Consider the following 17,881-nt stretch of genomic DNA (forward strand, 5'->3'; position numbering starts at 1 on the left):
ACTTTCTCAAGGTCCAGTCTTCCTCCTCCTCTTCCTCTTAAATTCCCTCCTTGCAGAGGGATCTTGCAAGATGTCATCCTGTATTTGCACTTACAAAATGCAGAATTGGAAGAACTTCAGGTTAATCTGAACTTGTTAATTTAAGCTTCTGTATATCTAGATCCATGATTAAATACTTCAGTGGGAAATACGGCTCCTACACCAGGGGCTGCAATTTTTACATATTAGTATTTTCTTTGTTAACTCTAACAGATAGTATTCAGATGATTAAACTATTTTTGTGAGCTGAAGAACTAACTTTCTCCTCTTCTTTTCATTTCAGTAGGTTGTAGAATGGAACTTCTGGATAAAACAATCAATAGCTACCTTGATGTTTGGCTTGGACCCAGAGGTAAGATTTGCCAAAAATTAAATAAAACTGATACTAAAGTGCAGATACTAGGGCTGAAGAAACAGCTTCCCTCTAACCTAAACTAGGGAAGAAACAGCTTCCCTCTAACCTCCTGACATTGACAGGTGACTACTTTCTTTAGTACCTGCAGAGCATCAAAATGTATGATTCTGTAATAAATAAAAAAGTCTATTCAATGCTTCTTATCTTTTGACCTGAAATGCTGCTAATTTTTCATCTCTGACAATCATAGGTCATAGACATTCTTCTTACCATCAGTTAAGCTCATGTTGTTAGTCTTAGTGAATGACTTACCTCACTCAGATCTTTGCTGCCTTGTTTGGTTTGGTGGGGTTTTTTTCTCCGAATTTAATAATAGTTTTTATTAAAAAAAAATCTTTTTAAAATTTGCATTTGATGAAATAAAAATACTCCTGGCCTCATAACTAGAGCTGCTGGGGAATTTCTCACTGAAAAAATCTACACTTTGTGGAAAGCATTGCTTCTTTGAAACCATTCTTTTTAAAGAAACAATAGTTTTGGTAGTTTTTTCACTGGGAAAAAGTCTACAGGTAGAGAACAGCAGTTCTGGTCAGTGTGAGGAAGGGAGAGACAGGGGGGAACCAGGATAGGCGGTGGCCTCGCGGTGAGGGCTTCCAGCTGGGGTAGGGATGGCCCTGTTCGACCTGGTCCTGACCGGGGGGGGATTAAATGTCAGCGTCCCATACGGAGCGTGCATAGCGGTTTTTCTACCTCTATTTTTTTATCCCAGTGAAACTCCAGTGGTGGTGCCACTTCCTCGTAGGACAAAGTCCACAGGAGGTGAAACAAGCCGCTGATTCTTCAAAGTGTGTTTTCTGTTTGCCTTTAGTAGCTCGGTGCCCTTGTTGCCCCTCTCTTCCTACTAAGGCCATTTAAATTGGCCTGGATGTTCTGTTATACCGTGTTGCATGTGCTGGCATATGGTCTATATTTGCCGTGTCTCAAAAATAATGAACCATGAAGGTGGCAAATCCAAACAATTCCCCCGTTTTCTTAACAACTTCCCAAACTACATTTGAAGGCCTCATTTCTTATATTCAGGATCCACATATATACGACTTCCGTAAAATTAAGTTGGGGCTGTGAATGCCAGCAATACTTGAGTTGTTCATTTATGGTTTGGTAAACTTGGTTTCAGTCCTTTGGGCCGACTTTAGTGAGAGCAGTGAAGTGCCATGCTGTTGCTGGGGATGGACAACACAGTTGTGGTTCAGAAGGATCATGCGCTTGTCCCAAGTGTTCCTCCAAAACTCTCTCATTCAGGGGGGTTTATGTGTTTTTCGACGTGTTTCCATCCAGCCTGGTTAGTCAGACTGGACTGATTGCTCTGTGTCTCGTTGCCCATACAAGGACTCCAAAATTTAATCTTTTTGAGTAGCACATACGTAAGTCTGACTGGGTTAGTATTGATTAGAAAATAATTATCAGGATCATCCACCGATAAGCACAAAGGTATCTGCTTCACTCTTAGCTTTGCCGGCTGTGTGAGGAAGTAAGGTGTGTACTGTTGGGAATGGTTGGTTTGGGAGAATAAGGGGGAGAGGGTTGTTGAAGCTTTTCTTTATAATTTAAGCTCATCTGTGGTATTCAAGATGGATGACAATTCTGAATGGTAATGAGTATTTTAAAATAATCGCGGTAATGATTTAAGAATATTTTTGCCTTAGGCAGAGAATTATTTCTGCTGTCTTTAACAACTGCATAACTAAAATCATGTTGTTTGCGAAGGTTGTTTGTAATAAGCAGTGTGGCCCTTAATAAAAGGGCTCACTGCTCTTCCTTCATCTTTCTCCGGTATTCCGGCGCTAAAACCATTTTGGGTACAGCTTTTTCTGGATGCACTGAACTCTTCCCCTTACAAAATCTAAGTGTTTGTATGCTTTTGTTTGTTTGTTTCAGACCCCAGAGTAAAAGGATGGCTTCTTCTGGAGAACTATACACCTACCTTTATCTTCTCGCTCTTGTACTTACTAATTGTATGGCTAGGACCAAAGTACATGCGGAACAAGCAACCGTTCTCATGCAGGGGCATTCTAGTGGTCTACAACCTTGGACTTACACTGCTTTCCCTCTATATGTTTTATGAGGTAGGAGGAAAGGGGTTGGGTCGGGGCTATTTTGCAGTATCTGTTTTAATGATGTTGGTTTATGTTGAAAATGGTCTCTGAGGAGGACAGTCCTCCGAAACCTGGGGAAAAAAAAATGCAGAAATGCTGCAACCATTCTTCAGTGTCACTTCTCAGTGGAGAAAACTGTAGTTGAAATGTTACCTCTAAGGATGGTATTAAACAAACCTTGTCTTAAATGTCTGTGCTGACCTACAAGGGCACCTACAAGAAGGCTGGAGAGGGATTTTTTTACAAGGGCATGTAGTGATAGGAGGAGGGTTAATGGCTTCAGTCTGGAAGAAGAGAGATTTAGATTAGATATTACGAAGAAATTTTTCACCATGAGGGTAGTGAGGCACTGGAACAGGTTGCCCAGAGGACCTGTGGAGGTCCCATCCCTGGAAGTGTTCAAGGCCAGGCTGGATGCGGCCTTGGGCAACCTGGTCTAGTGGGAGGTGTCCCTGCCCATGGCAGGGGGGGTTGGAACGAGATGATCTTTAAGGTCCCTTCCAACCTAAACCGTTCCATGATTCTATGACCTTGGTTAGCAATGTTTCGAATGTGCTTTTGTCGCTCAGCACACAGGAAGGCTGGATATTTCAGCGCGAACCCGGCTACTCCTTCGGTAACTCCTCCTTGCCTAGAATTCCTGCACAACGTGGTTGTGCTGGTGGATTGGACCAAGTACTTTGTAGCAAAGCTATGGCTTGATTTGGAGTGCAAAATGTGTTTTATTTAAATGTGTTTAATCATGCACACACTCTTTGCATCTCCTGCAATAGCTTCTCTTGTGTTCTCTTAGTTTTGCTGAAACAATTGCATCAACGCTGTTGTGATTCATCTGCTTCTTGGAAGTTAAGATCTGAACAAACAAATATATTTAAAACTGAATTGGACTTTCTGTGGTCTTATTTTCTTTCCAACAAAACAGAGATTTAGGCAATATAAAGTTTTCCACTTCCCAGAGAGCACTTTAGTTGCTTTTACTAGAAATTCTATGTTTTTTATTAAAGTGAAAATGAAGGACTATTGAAGTGCAAATAAGAATGTGGTCAGAAAATGACTGAGTGTGTGGCTTTAATGTACACAATATTCTGGCTTTCTTTTAACCAAAAGCATTTCTCCTTTCTGTAAGGAAAGATTTCACTTTTAACATGTGATTACAAGCTAGAGCTAAAACTACTCATCTCTTTTTTTTTTTTTTTTTTTTTTGACAATTGCTTAGAAGTATATGCAAGCTGTAGTTCTCCTTTAAGTTTGTAGTTAACTCTATAGTGTTTTACAATGTGAGTGTTTAGATAGGAAGTCATTTAAATTTAAAATTATTTCTCTTGTGTAGTGAATTGTCTAATCAAAAATTACTGAGTTGGTTTATTAAGAACTTTGATACTTAATTCTTCGGGGGAGCAGTTTTGGATTCAGTACGTACTTGAAACAACTAGTGTTCTTGATGCGCTTACATTTCTAGCCTCCCTGTCAGAATGTTTTAATCCAGAAAAAATTGTGTGTTGATCTGTTTAATTTGTCTAAAAGTAGTGTTGTTTTTGACTTCATGTACATCATCTGCATTATTTTATGCATATATTATTTAGAATTATAGAATAATCTGTTTTTTCAACCTCCCGTTGTGTTATTGAGGGTTTACAAGTGCAGACTTTTCTTCAGTTGTACTAAGCGTGGATAAAACTCTCAGGACAGCCAATCTTTTTTCCATGAATACTTGGAATAATATTCATAGTTTCCAAATGAAAATTACTGGAACATTCTGCCATGTTACAAAATATGCTGATAAATTTAAACAATAGAAAAGATCTGAACTGTTGGTCTTATAAATGCTTTTTTTCTTGCTGACAACGAACTGATTACCAAGAAAGTAACTGGCACAGGCTGCCCAGGGAGGTTGTGGAGTCTCCTTCTCTGGAGATTCTCAAAACCCACCTGGATGCAGTCCTGAGTAATGTGCTCTGGGCAATCCTGCTTTAGCAGGGGAGTTGGACTAGATGACCTCTAGAGGTCCCTTCCAAATGTGAAATTCTGTGAAATTCTGTGAAATTCTGTGAAATTCTGTGAAAGGAGTATTTATTGTATGCTGAAGAAGTCCTCGTACTTGTAACCAGCTGAATAACTTCTATGTTGTGAAGGAATGAGACAACTAAAATACAGTGGATATTAAGGTTTCTCCTTCGTAGGTAGTAAAACACTTTACATCAAACTGACTATTGCTGGTAACGTTGCATTATCTATATGGAAGTGTTAGTGTTCTTGTAAATATACCTTCTCTTTATAAAATGGGAATACACAAAGCTACAGTGTTGTGAAGACTATTAAACTCATGCTAGTTGCAACAAGATGTGTTTGACAGCACTTACAAGCTAGACACGAGGGCAGGTGATGTTCTGCAACAAGGGGCTGATCCTGTAAAAATGCTGCCAAGTAGCGAGCCGTGCTGACGGGACACCGCAGTGCTGGGTGTTGGCAGGGAGGGGGCTGGTGGGACCGGGGACAGAGAAAAAAAATCAGTTTCCTGCACCTCCAGGGGCGTGCTCCTCCGCAATCACTTGTGTCAGAGCAAAGCAGGCGGTACCCACCCTCGCTCGGATCACGTCAGTCATGGAAATTTGGCTTTGAAGGCTTAGCCATACGTCAGAAGCACTTTATAATACATGTGCTCACTTTTAAGATAACATGGTGAAGAGCAGCGTCCAAAAAAGAGATGTAACTCCCTCTTCTCTTCCTTGTTGTCACTTTAAATTTCAGCTGGATTAAACTTTTTTCAGTCCTAGTTTGAGAGAAGTCATAAAACATCACCACTTACGAACTTGTTTAGTAGCCTGTCTAAAAATAAGCTGCTCTAATAGCTTGCGTATGATACACCTGAAACCTTGCTTTGGAGTTTTTCCCTGGGTAATAGCTGTGGTGGTTCAGGTCATGATTCATAGCACCACAGCTCAATTTAAATAATATATGACCACAACAAGATGTTAAAGTGAGGCGTCCTCCCAACTAGGATGAGAAAGATGACCTACATGGTTTTCTGACCTTTACATCTGACTGTGTCCAATAATGTGGGGAAAAAATTCTTTGCATTGTAGGATTTGTATAACTCTAGCTATTATGTGCTTGCAGCATTTGATCTAGTGATGTAATGTAATATAACCTTATTTTAAAATCACTAGGTATCTTATACCTCTTATTTGGCATTCTTAAGATAGTAGTTTCTGTGTGTACTTGCTATAAATTATTTATTTGGGTGTTTGTTAGCAAAACTAGCCAAGTGATCTGGACTTAACATCTGAGAAAACTGGTCAGTGCTGACGGCTCACTTTCTTAAGTGATCTCCTTACTGTCTTCTTTTTTTCTTCATCTGAAAAATTTATTCCCTACTGAATCTACCTGAGAAAAGTCTCAGATTTTCCTGATGAGGGCGGCGGTGCATATGCTGTAGGAAAAGCATCCTGCGAGCCGCAGCCTGTTTGAGGCAGGAGGGGACTCGGTGGAGAGGTGCCGTGGCACCAGAGCAGCGGTGGCAGCTCTCTGCTGGGCTGCTCTTCCCTCTCCCCTTTCCTTCTCTACACGTCCCAAAGCCCTTATTGCTGTCCTGAGGTGACTGAGTACATGTAAAGATAAAATGTCTTATCTCTGCTGGCATTAGCTTTCTTTGATCAGACCTGTGAACTTCTGCTTCTTTTCACTCTAGTCTATCTCTGGTTTGAAGCTCGTAAACCCATCACGCCTTGACAGCGCGATGCAGTGCCGGGTCCCTTATCTGCCCCTCTCCAGCGAGTCTCAGGCTTTGGTTTTATCGTGAGAAAACAAAATCCTCCCTGGTAATGCCTCTCCTACGGCCCAGTCCCACTGGCGTTAGTGTGCTGGTTTATTTTGGTAGCGGAGTTTGTAAAAGAAGCTCATGCATTCTAAAGAATTCAGCAATGGAATTACCAAATGAAAGCAACATTAAAAAAAGAAAACTTCAGTGCAGGGGAAGGAAGCTGAGTTGCTTGAGCACAAAAGCAACTTGAGCTGCAGAGTTTTCCCCAGAGCCGAAGGATTTAACGATGACTTTGAGTACCATTTTAATTGGCTTATGAAGGAGCTGTCTCTTTTTGTGTCATTTAAAAATCGCATACTGTGGTGAAACTGATTATAGTCAGCCTTTTGCAGACAGGTTCATTTCTCGAGAGAAGTGCCTGTGGTTGTGCATCAGCGGTGCCATTAGCCAGCCTGGGCTCCTGCCAACCTGAAGATGAAGGACTTCTAGGGGCGGCGGACAGGGAAGGATTGTCCTAAGCCTGGGGTGGCTGAAGAGCCACCAGCCCATCACAGGGAGGATGAGGAGTGCTGGGCGGGTTGAGACCTGCTCTACAGTAGCTGTAAGGGGGGTTAGGAACTCACAGAATGGTCAGGGTTGGAAGGGACCTCTGGAGATCATCTAGTCCAACCCCCCTGCCAGAGCAGGGTCACCTACAGCAGGTTGCAACTCTGGCCATCCTGGAAGCAGACCACAACAAGCATGAGCAATGACTTAAATGCACTAGCTGGCAATTTATGACACCTCCGTTTATGGCTTTCTGGGTGACACGTGAGCAGCTCCCCGCTGCTGTGCGCCCAGCCCCATGAATAATGGAGCCATCTGGGAACAATTCGTGGTCAGGTCTCAGAGTGGCCCATTGGTTTTGTTTTCTGAAGCCTTCCAGCATGTGCTGGAAGTATCGTGGGTGCAAGAAATAGTGGTGTCAGGCAAAACAGCAGCAGGGTAAATTGGGGAAAGGATTAGCTCTGTGTGTTGTATGTTGCAGCAAAGCAAAGGTTTGTGGGCAGTGCTAACAGCTTTTCACCATTTAGTTCCTCCTGGAAAGAGAGGAATTAAATTATTTTTGTAACTATACTATCTATTTATACAATAAAAGATATTAGCATTTCCTACAAATGTAGCTTTGCTTCTATCTTTTAAACCCCTGTGGCTCCTAGCATGTTATTATGTGCTCTCGAGGAAACAAGGGAGTACTTGGGTTTAGCTGAAGCTACCTATAGCCACACCGATGGCTTTGCCCTTCAGAGAGGTGAGACCCATCCAGATGCTTTTGGTTACAATTTAGGTAGTGAACCTGTATCACTCGCAGGGAGAGCTCTTTGGTTATCACTCTGCCAGCCTTTACTTGGGAGAAGTTTATGGACCACAGCGTTGGTGACAGATGGTATTTGGATTAATTACAATATAAACATTGTGATTATCCCTCTATTCCTAACACTTCCTTGAACTTTGAGAACTGTATGAAAACATCTGTAAGCTCTTAACAACATGATTGCAGCACAATGTGATCTTCTGTCTGAGGGACTGGCAGGCAGTCACGAAGCCGCACAGGCTTTCCCGCGGTGCCCTAAGAGTGGGTTTGGTGCAGGGCTTCCTCCGGGATGTAGCTGGTCCTTTAGCAGGGTACCAGTTTGAAACTGGTGTGCTTTGCACAGCCATGCCTGCCTCACGGCCGGGAGAGGAGTCCTCCTGTGGCTGCGTTCCCTTTGCTGCTTGGATGGAGAACTTGCTTGGGTCTGCCATGGATGTGCACGGCTGCCCCGCTCTCACTGTGGCAGGGCGGTATTGATTTATCTCTAATACATGAGATAATTCCAGGTCTACCTGTTAGGATATAACTAGATGTCTTTTTTTTTTTTTTCTTTTTCTCCTAAATAGCAGCAATAATTCTATCTCAGAAGGTCAAAAATAATGACCTGGGCTGACAGGGTATTTTAAAAGCTAATTTAGGTGGAAAATGAGGCATGAAAGAAATAACATTAGGAAAAGGTATATCGTTTAAGTGATAATCTTTATTGTACATTTTAGAATTAGCTTCCTGTTCACAGTTCTGAGCAGCATTTAATCGTACCAGTTATTGTAGTCCTGTGGTCATTGTTAATGACTTACAGTACAAAGAGTTTTCCACCGTGGCTTTGCAAAGCTTTTTTTTTTTTTTTTATTCTGCACAAGCGTAGATAAGGCTGAAAATGCACAACTTGCTTGTGCAGGATATCTGTCTCTGCCTTTAAAATGTTTTTTGGGATACCTAACAATTCTTTTTTTTCACTTGGGAATTGTCTAACTTTGTTACTCTTCTCCTCGTGCTATTCCAAAGAGGAAAAACATCTTTATAAACAACATCCAGTGATCCCTTTTGTTGCGATATTAAAGGGGGGCTTGGTCCTGTCCTTGCACCCGCTCCCTCCTCCCGTCCCACCCTCAATCTGCCCCTCCATCTCCCACCCGTGAAAGGCTCCCTGTCATCCTCTCATGACTAATAGCTGGTCGTTACACTTAGAAGGAATTCCGTCATGTTGGAGGTGTTATTTGTTATGCCAGGAAGTCAGGCAGGCAACGGCGTATCCTGCAGAGGAAGTCACTTGTACTGGGAAGGATGTAATGTACTCGGGATGAGTGAATTATTTAAAAAGGCCTTAAAGGATTGCAATACAGTAAAACATCAGTTGCTAGCTGTTAAGGAGAGCAAAGCTGAAGATTTGCTCTGTTACACAGCTGAAAAAGTTGTAGTCAGATCTCTGTGTATAAAATTTCTTAAATTATTTTTTTTTTTTGGCCAAAACTAATCAGAAGGAAAATACATTTACTTTACTTTGGTCACTCTCTTTCTCCAACGATGCGATCATCGTCCAAGAAGGAAAGATATTTCTTAAGAATCTGTCTGGAATATGACTGTGCAAAACATACACACGCTATGTGGGATAAGTGGGGATAAGATGCTGCCTCCTGTTTTTATTCTGGTCTACCCCGATTGGAAGAACTTTTTAATTCACCCTCTGCTATGATTCAGTCCCCGCTTGGAGCTTGAATTGAACCTTAATGTCACACTCGGGTGCCCGGGAGCCCCGTGACACCAGATGTCTGTCGAGGTTTGCGTGTGCCGCGGGGTGCAGCCTTCTCCCCAAATGACACTTTATTCTTTGATCTTCTCAGCTGGTGACGGGAGTATGGGAAGGAGGATACAATTTCTTCTGTCAGGATACGCACAGTGGAGGAGAAGCTGATATGAAGGTAACGTAATCAAGATTTATGACTAATAATGTTTCAAATTGTCTGCTTGTGGGTAAGTGGACAGCAGAACAGTATTGATTGTGCAGATTTTGTTGTTGAAATGGTATGCTTTTTTCCTCCTTTTACAATACAATGGACAATGCATTGTCAAACATGATAGTTAATCTACAGTATATTCATGGTTGGTATTTTGGTGAGTGATTTTCAGGTGTTTCCAGGTCAAAAAACATGGACAGAGTCTTCAGGCTGCGTCCCAACCACTATGTGTGGTGACTTCCCTTCTCTTTCTGAGATGTGGTGATGTTTTCTTCTGGTCACTGTTCAGACCTCTCCTTTACAGAGAGCACAGCAGGACCAGCTCTGGTTAAATATTTTCTTGTTTCTCCCAGGAGACCCCAGGTACACAGCAATAGCCTCGTAAAACTGTCTTTGTCATCCTGTTTTCAGTTGTAGCTATGTGTTTGTACCTGGATCTCCTACGGAGAGACCTGAGGCTGAAGCGTTACAGAAGATCTCAGCAGTATCTTCAATCCAAGTAGTGCAGGACAGAATCTGGTTTTTAATTAGCTAGCGAAAAGGATGAAAGGCCCCACAATGTGCAGTGCTTCTAAAACTTGTTTCCCGCTTTCTAGATCATACGTGTCCTGTGGTGGTACTACTTCTCCAAACTCATTGAGTTCATGGATACCTTCTTTTTCATTTTGCGGAAAAATAATCATCAGATCACTGTTCTGCACGTCTACCACCATGCAACGATGCTAAACATTTGGTGGTTTGTTATGAACTGGGTGCCTTGTGGTCACTGTAAGTACTGGGTTATGGTGGGAAACGCTTGCAACAAGTGCCTTGTTTTGGTTTTCTTGTGGTCAAACCAAACATCTCTGGTACCTTCAGCTGCAGGATTTGTTTGGTCCCACAGTAAGCTGCTTTGCTGAATTGCAGCTATTGCAGATAGTTGCAGGTATTAAACTGCCCACAGAGCCTCTAGAAAAGGCACGCCGATGTAGTTTGCAGAATTTGCCTGACAGCGTGACATTTGTCAGCTGCAGGTCTGATACCTGTCAACCTTGTTTTCTCTTTTTTTTGCAGTGTTTGCAGACCCTCTAATGAAACAATACTCTTTTCCGAGTCAGGACCAGAAGCTTATTTCAGCTATAAGATGGCTAATAGTGACTCTTGTCCCTGTATCTGTCAAGTTCACTTGAGATGTTACTTTCTTAATTTAATCTCATTATACCAGTAGCCATAACAAATGATTTCAATTAAAATCTTGTCCCCTGAGTGCTAATGAACTCGAGCTAGTGCATCTTAAGTGGAAGATTTCCATGTCTCTCTTGTCTAACCTCTGGCTATCTTGCTTTGATTCTTTAATTTCATTGCTGTTAGCTGACATCTAGTTTCCTAACTGCATTAGCGTGGCTTAGTTGTGGTTCAGTTGTCCAGTTTGTAGATACTGGTTTTGTTGAACACTCATCCAAGAGCAACCTTTTCAAATCCAGTGGATGTGAACTACTGGCAGTGCAGACTGAGAGGCTGGGTTGCTCAAGAGTCTGCTTTCTGAGCCAAACAACATAGAAACTCGTATTTGTTTCGTGTTGTCAGCACGACAGTGAGTAATGCTGAACTTATAAAAAGTGTGCATCTGGAACCACATTCTCCTCCAGGGAAGTCAATCCCTGTTTATACAACAGTCAAAAGTGCAGATACTTGGAGTCTATCTTGTGTTTGTGTGGTCTTGAAAATACTTTTGGGCTATTTCTAGTGATGTGTTTTTCTTCTGCCTTTCCGAGCTTTATGTTCTGCTTGGTCATCACAGTGCTACGCAGTTTGGTGTTAAGCTAAAAGTTTCTTTAATGACTGAAGGTGCTCTATACAAGGACAAATAGAATGGCTAACTTGCAGTTTCTGAAGATATCTGTTGCTTTTGGTTATAAATGACAAAATAGGCTCCTGCCTGGAACGAAGTGAAATAAGCCTGAAGTTAGATGGGTGAAGCTATTGATTGTTGGGCATGTTTACGTGCCCCCTTTCTATCAGCTTCCTCAGTTCCCTTGAGAAGCCAAAATGTAGATGTGAAAAAGAATAAATCAAGGAAACAAAACCAGCAGGCTGGTAGAAACTGCACAGCTGCAAAGCAGCTCAGCCACTTCGTTGAGTGAGCAAAAAAAAAAATCCCCGAACTGGTGGGGGGGGAGGGGGGAATCTCTTGCCTTTCTTCGAAGAAAAATCATATTTTAAATAATAACATTTTGAATTTGTTATTTTTGAAGGTTCCATGAAACAGCGTGTTCCTGGTAATGCAGTTTATGCTCTTTTTCCTTTGCCCCTTTTTTTAGCTTACTTTGGTGCCACACTGAACAGCTTTATCCACGTCCTCATGTACTCCTACTACGGATTGTCTGCTGTTCCAGCAATGCGTCCTTATCTGTGGTGGAAGAAGTACATCACTCAGGGGCAGCTGGTGAGTGATTAGCGCTTCAGTGCTTCAGCAGGCTCTTGTATGTGTGATGGGGTCCTCTTTACTGAGTTAGAAAATTTTGGTGGGAGGTAGAAGAAGGGAGAATGAAGGCTGGTGCCTTCTACATCTTTAAATGCCTAAATCACCTTAGGAATGCGGCTCCTGCACCTCTGTTTGCTCTGTTTTCAGGGCAATGGGCAGCTGGGGACTGGTGGTGTACATGAATCGGTGCTGAGATCAGTGGGATCTTTCTCCACCTCCCCGAGTTGTGTGGCTAGATGTGTTGAGAGTCACAGCGCTGGGTTTTCTGGGACTCACTAGCCAGGGAGGAGGGAGAAGCTTTTCTTCCAAGCCTGCTTGAGCTGACGCGTTCTTCTCTGTACTTGGTTGCTCAGGCTGATGTTGAGATGACAGACCAGAAACCAAGTGCAACGCAGTCCACAGCTAACAAGGCCCTTCATTCTAGTCCTGCAGGACAATGGCTTTTCTGTCTCACTTTTACATGCAGTTGCAAATGGTTTATTAAAAACTGTTCAATATTTCTGGTCTCCTTCTGCACTTTAAGTGGGCAGATTTTTTTTCTCTTGTAATTCTGTGTTGGACTCCTTGCATCCATTTGTATTGTTTCCTGTGTGTGCAGTGATGAAGCCCGAATGCTGTGTACTGGAGGTGAAAAGAGCAACAAAATTAAGCAATATGGCACATGCTGTAGCAATACTGCACGAGAACCCAGTTTCAATGTGTATAACACGTCAGAACACCACAAGAAAATGTACATGGGTGTTCTGTCTTCCCCATTTTGTGGATGGGGAAACTGAAGCCTAGAGAGAGACTTTTTTGTTATCTTCCCTCCCCCGCCCCCCCCAACCCCCTTAGCTGTGAATGTATTTAATAACATTTGCTGGTGATAATTAATAACATTTGCTGCCAGCAAATCGGAGTGTTGATTCTCAAAATCTTTTATTTTTTTAGCGCTCTTCTTCCTGAAGGAAGGCTAAGTATTGTAGCAGTGGGGATCATAGTTGGGGGGTGTATTGCTTTGTGGTTTTTTTGTTTTGGTTTTTTTTTTTTTTCTTTCCTTCCAGATTTATGCTCTATTCTTCATCCTGGTTGTTTGAGTGCTACAGAGTGCAAGTGTCTCGTTGGTTCGGTTGCTCCCCTGGCTATTGTCATAGCTGCTTTCACTCCTCTGCCTGCTCTGCATGCATAGCTGTTAGGGCAGCAAAATAGCAGAGCAGAACACAACAGTCTTTCCCTTTTTAAATAAACATTCCCTAATCTGGTAGCCTTCATGTAAGGATGAATTTTGCCGAAGGCCCTCTGCAGCACTTAAGCCCAAGCTCAGTTTTTCCAGAAGAGATAATTGAAGATAATTAAACCCCGGTCCTCCTCCCTGCCTCCCCGGCTGCCCTGCAGCCTTTACCCCCAAAATTCTTACACTGAAGCCGTATGTCAGGCAGTCCCTGTCTGGGAGAGGATCACAGGACCTGTGTGTAGACCCAGTGATCCCAGATCTCTTGCAACTGAAGCTGTGAGATGCAGATCTGCTCTGTTAAGATGGTAGAGTCAAACCCCAGTGAGCTCTCACTAAGAAGAAGGTAGTCTTTGTTCCTTAGTATATTTATAAATCAAGTCTACATAAATTACACTAATGCTCTAAAATGGAACAATATTAATCAAAGAAAAACACTTAAACAGGAGAATACCACAACCTGAGTAAATGTCTGCTAACTCAGGTTTACGCTGTTAATAAGACAAGGGAGATAAACTTGTCAAGTGCACAGTATTACATATTTTTTACTTGGTTTGGAAATAACTAATGAGATTTTGGTCACTAATGGCTTTTTTCCTCCTTGCATTAATGTACTCCATTTCTCTTTTTTTCTCTCTCCCCAGACTCAGTTTGTCCTGACAATCTTCCAGACCAGCTGTGGTGTTGTTTGGCCATGTGCATTTCCTCAGGGGTGGCTGTATTTCCAGATTTCTTATATGATTTCTTTGATCATCCTCTTCACAAATTTCTATATTCAGGTAAAAGTAATATTCATTGACTGTTTGTAGCATTCTGCTGGCTGTATCTCATTGGAAAGCTGTTTACAGAAAGATATGCTTGAAATATGCTTTTGCTATCTCCCAGTAACACACATACATTCTCAAAGTACTATACTTGTTGGTCTGCCCTCCAATTTCAAATCTTCTGATGTTTTGTATCCGTAATTCAGAACGATTAGCAATTTCAGTAAGCAGTGGCACAAAAAGGCGTTTTACTAATGCAATTTCAACTGCAGATAAGAGAGGGGAAGAGCTTTATGTGAGAAAGAGCTTTCCAGTCTGAAATAAAACAGCATCCTGTGAACCTGTGAAGCACCTGAAGGAATTCTTCATTACTGCTCTTACAAGGGACCTTTGCAGGCATTTGTTTCTATTTCCATATGGAAAATTAGCGTTTTGAGTTGTGTTGCTACGAAATTGATTTCATGTCTGAACAGATCCAGGCTCGGTATGTGTTGTTCTGAGCAGTTCATAATCAGGCTCTGTGCAAAGATGTGCCCATCTTCAAAAAATCAAACCAACGCAGCCTACTGCCCCCAAACAAGCAAACTCTGTTATATATTTTAAATATCTCTTGAAAGACTTGAGCATTTTGGGTCTGGTAAGAGTGATTTGTGGGGGGAAACATAGCAGGCTTCCCTATCTCATCTTCTGGTACTTCTTAGAATCAGTCCCATCGTTCATATCACTTGCTGCATATGAATGTGCTAATTAAACGTGATAGTATATTCCAAATATTACTTCACTTTCTTCATCAATTTTACTCATATTTTAACTTTTAACCATTTAACTGTCTTTCACACACACATATTTTGGGAAACATGCTCTTGTCAGGCGACTGACCCTGTTTGACAAAGACTAATTCATGTATATTTTTTCACTGTGTAATGTTTTTTGGTGTCCTGAGTCTCACTGATCCTGTTAGTTTTTGCTTCCCGTGTTGGCCAGTGCAAACTCCTTTCACGTTTCTGTCTCTGAACTTCCCCCACTGTTCTTGTTTACCCACTTCTCTTGGCTTTGTTTGGGATGGTCATCTGTGGTGCATCAAACCTCCTTCCCCCCTTGTCGTTCTGAGTATATTCTTCTGCCATAGTCTGCTCATAAAATCGCTTCCCTTGTTTGTAATTTACTGTTAACGTAACACTACCAATGCTACCATCGTACTATCAAGCCTTTTTCTTTTCCAGTGAATTAATTCTCTTGCAGTGATGAATGAAAGGCATGGTATAGCCTTATACGCAAAAAAATGGTAGAGCTTTGTTAGACTGTGCCACTGTCACAAGGCCTTTAAAAGTGATGGATGCAAGTTTACTTTTGGGTTTCTTGAGTTACTGTGAGGAAGTGGTTATTTATATCTATTTAAGCAAAACCATGTGTCTTTCCTTATATTCTAGACTTACAACAAGAAGGCATCCTCGAGGAGGAAAGAGTATCAGAACGGCTCCGCAGCCACTGTGAACGGGTACACAAACAGCTTTTCTTCCCTTGAGAACAATGTGAAACAAAGGAAACAAAGGAAGGATTGAAGACCAAACTGAAAAAGCATTTTGATAACCCCAACAACAAAATCATCTGATTGTAAGCACAATAAGAGTTGTGCAGTAATACTCTAATGGCTACTGTAACTATTCCTGCCTAGAATAGTGTGATTTATGTAGGACTTAACCAGTGCAAACACCCTAGAAACTGTATACAGAACATAAAAGTAGGTTAAAGTTTAAAAATAATTCTGGGCTGTCACTGACCCCGCTATAGACTGTGGAAGGGAGTTTTATTGTAGTATCCGACACTGCTGTTGCCTTACTAGTCAATATGATAGGTGCTGAATTATGATTCACAATTTGAAAACACTGTAATCTAAACCTCCATTTTTTTTACTCTAGTTCATGCATGTGATTGTAGAGGTAATTTGTACGATGCTGGTTTCGGTAGATAAACACACATGCCTTAAATTAAAAAGCAGGGCCCAAAGCTTATTACTGGCTTAAAAATTAGGGTATGTTTCAACTTTTCAGTTGACTGACTTTTTATTAAAAAGTCATTTAAAAGAATCCATTGATCATTTTACTGTTCTGTATGTGATACACCATGTTACGTATCTCTTATGCAATACAGTGAAATTGGAAATGGCGCATTTAGTTTTGTATATTTGGCTTTAACTGACTAAACAGTCACGAACCAGATGGAAAAGTTACTTTACCTTTTTAATAGATCTTATTTTTTTATTTGAAGTGTGTCACTAATGTAAAATTAATTGGCGCTTACACAGTCCAGTAAGACTTAAGTATTGTCTCTAAGGTTTAGAGTGGATACAGGGTGGACCCATCTTTTCTTTACTCTTCTTTTTTTTCTTTTTCTTTTTTTTTTTTTCTGTTTTCTGAGGATTATTAAATGCTAAATGAAGAGTGGTTTTTAATATGGAAACTGGCAGAATTTCAAGTGTTATTACCATAGCCATATCCACGTTTTAGGAGCTACTGTTTAAGTCTGTGACATATCCGAAAGTGTATTTAAAAATGAAGACAGAAAGATGCTTTTCTGATGGAATTGTCTGTATTTAAGTTGGTATCTGTACTGTTCTTCATGTACCATATGTTCATTTTTAAAATGTGCCTAACACAAACGTGATTTTTTCCCAAACAAGCAAAATTAAACAGTCTAAGTCATACTTAATGTTTTTTAAGTGTTACTGAAGTGTGCTGGAAATGTCTGTTTCTGTAATGCGAGTTGTGTGTGTCACTGGTAATGTTTTGGCTTGTTATCTGAGGATTTGGTTTGAGTGCTTGTTAAAGTTATTCCTTGTAAAAATCTTGCCTTGCACGTATGAGGAGTCGGTTGCCAAGCCAATATCTGTTGCTGGTATTCTGGTATCTGCCGTGGTGGAGTTTGGCTTATGAATATTTTATTCATTAAGCTCTGAAAAATTGAATAGTGCAAGACATTCTGCTGGTCGTTGCTCAAGTTTAACTATTTGTTTTTTGATATTTATAGAAATGCCAGTTTTAACATGTTTAATTTTTTCTTTTAAATTAAATCTTTTTAAAAGTTTTTGCACATCTCTTAGGGAATTACTAAGTTCTCCTTTTAGCCTTGTGGGTTTTCATTCCTTGTTTTGAAGGAGACAGTGTCTGTTATGTTTACATTATCAAAGCTTGTGCGCGTCTTCATTTCTAGGTACTGGTTTGCAGAGTCTTTACATAGCTCAGTACAGCAGCTATAATGTTCAAAAATAGGCTGTCTAAATGTGCTAGAAATAAACCCTTGGCTCATCTGCATATACCTACATTGTTAATGTTTGACATAGTTTAATCATTAAAACACTTTTGATGATCTCTGCCTGAATGCTGGTGGGTTTGTACAGATTTAATGCATTGCCCCATCCTGTGTCAGGCCAAGGAGGAGCTGTCGTGGTGGAAGGACAGCTGCAGATATTCAGAGAAATTTAGCGTACTGGAGATTTGGTAACAAATTCCTTACAGAAACCTTTGGTTGTTATTAAACGCTGTTCCTTTGCCTGGCAGTAGAAATACTTGTTCGTGTGATGGATTAAACCTCGCGCTGGGATTACTGACTCACTGAACACGGAGCAGCCCAAACGGCTCCGAGGCGATGAGTGCCAGGAGCAAAGCTTAACATGGCCGAGAGGGACTTTCTGCCTCAGATATCCTGTCTATAAAATGGCAATAATACCTCTCTCCTGAATGGGAGCATTTTTGCAATTGCCTTATAGTTCCCTTTGCCCTTCGGTAATCATTTCGGAGCTCTCTCCGATTCGAGTGTTTAATCAG

At 41.2% G+C, this 17,881-nt stretch overlaps 1 protein-coding gene across 1 annotated transcript; it reads left to right on the forward strand.

Moving 5' to 3' along the window:
• Positions 1–325: 325 nt before the first annotated feature.
• Positions 326–17,435, forward strand: ELOVL5 (ELOVL fatty acid elongase 5). Its single transcript, XM_009882135.1, has 7 exons — positions 326–391; positions 2,333–2,520; positions 9,506–9,583; positions 10,216–10,387; positions 11,920–12,044; positions 13,938–14,072; positions 15,488–17,435. Exons 1-7 carry the CDS (start codon positions 334–336, stop codon positions 15,617–15,619), a joined length of 888 nt encoding a protein of 295 aa, XP_009880437.1. The 5' UTR covers positions 326–333; the 3' UTR covers positions 15,620–17,435.
• The last annotated feature ends 446 nt before the right edge of the window (positions 17,436–17,881 follow it).

Source organism: Charadrius vociferus, unplaced genomic scaffold, assembly GCF_000708025.1.
Source record: "Charadrius vociferus isolate BGI_N301 unplaced genomic scaffold, ASM70802v2 scaffold113, whole genome shotgun sequence".
NCBI lineage: Eukaryota > Metazoa > Chordata > Aves > Charadriiformes > Charadriidae > Charadrius > Charadrius vociferus.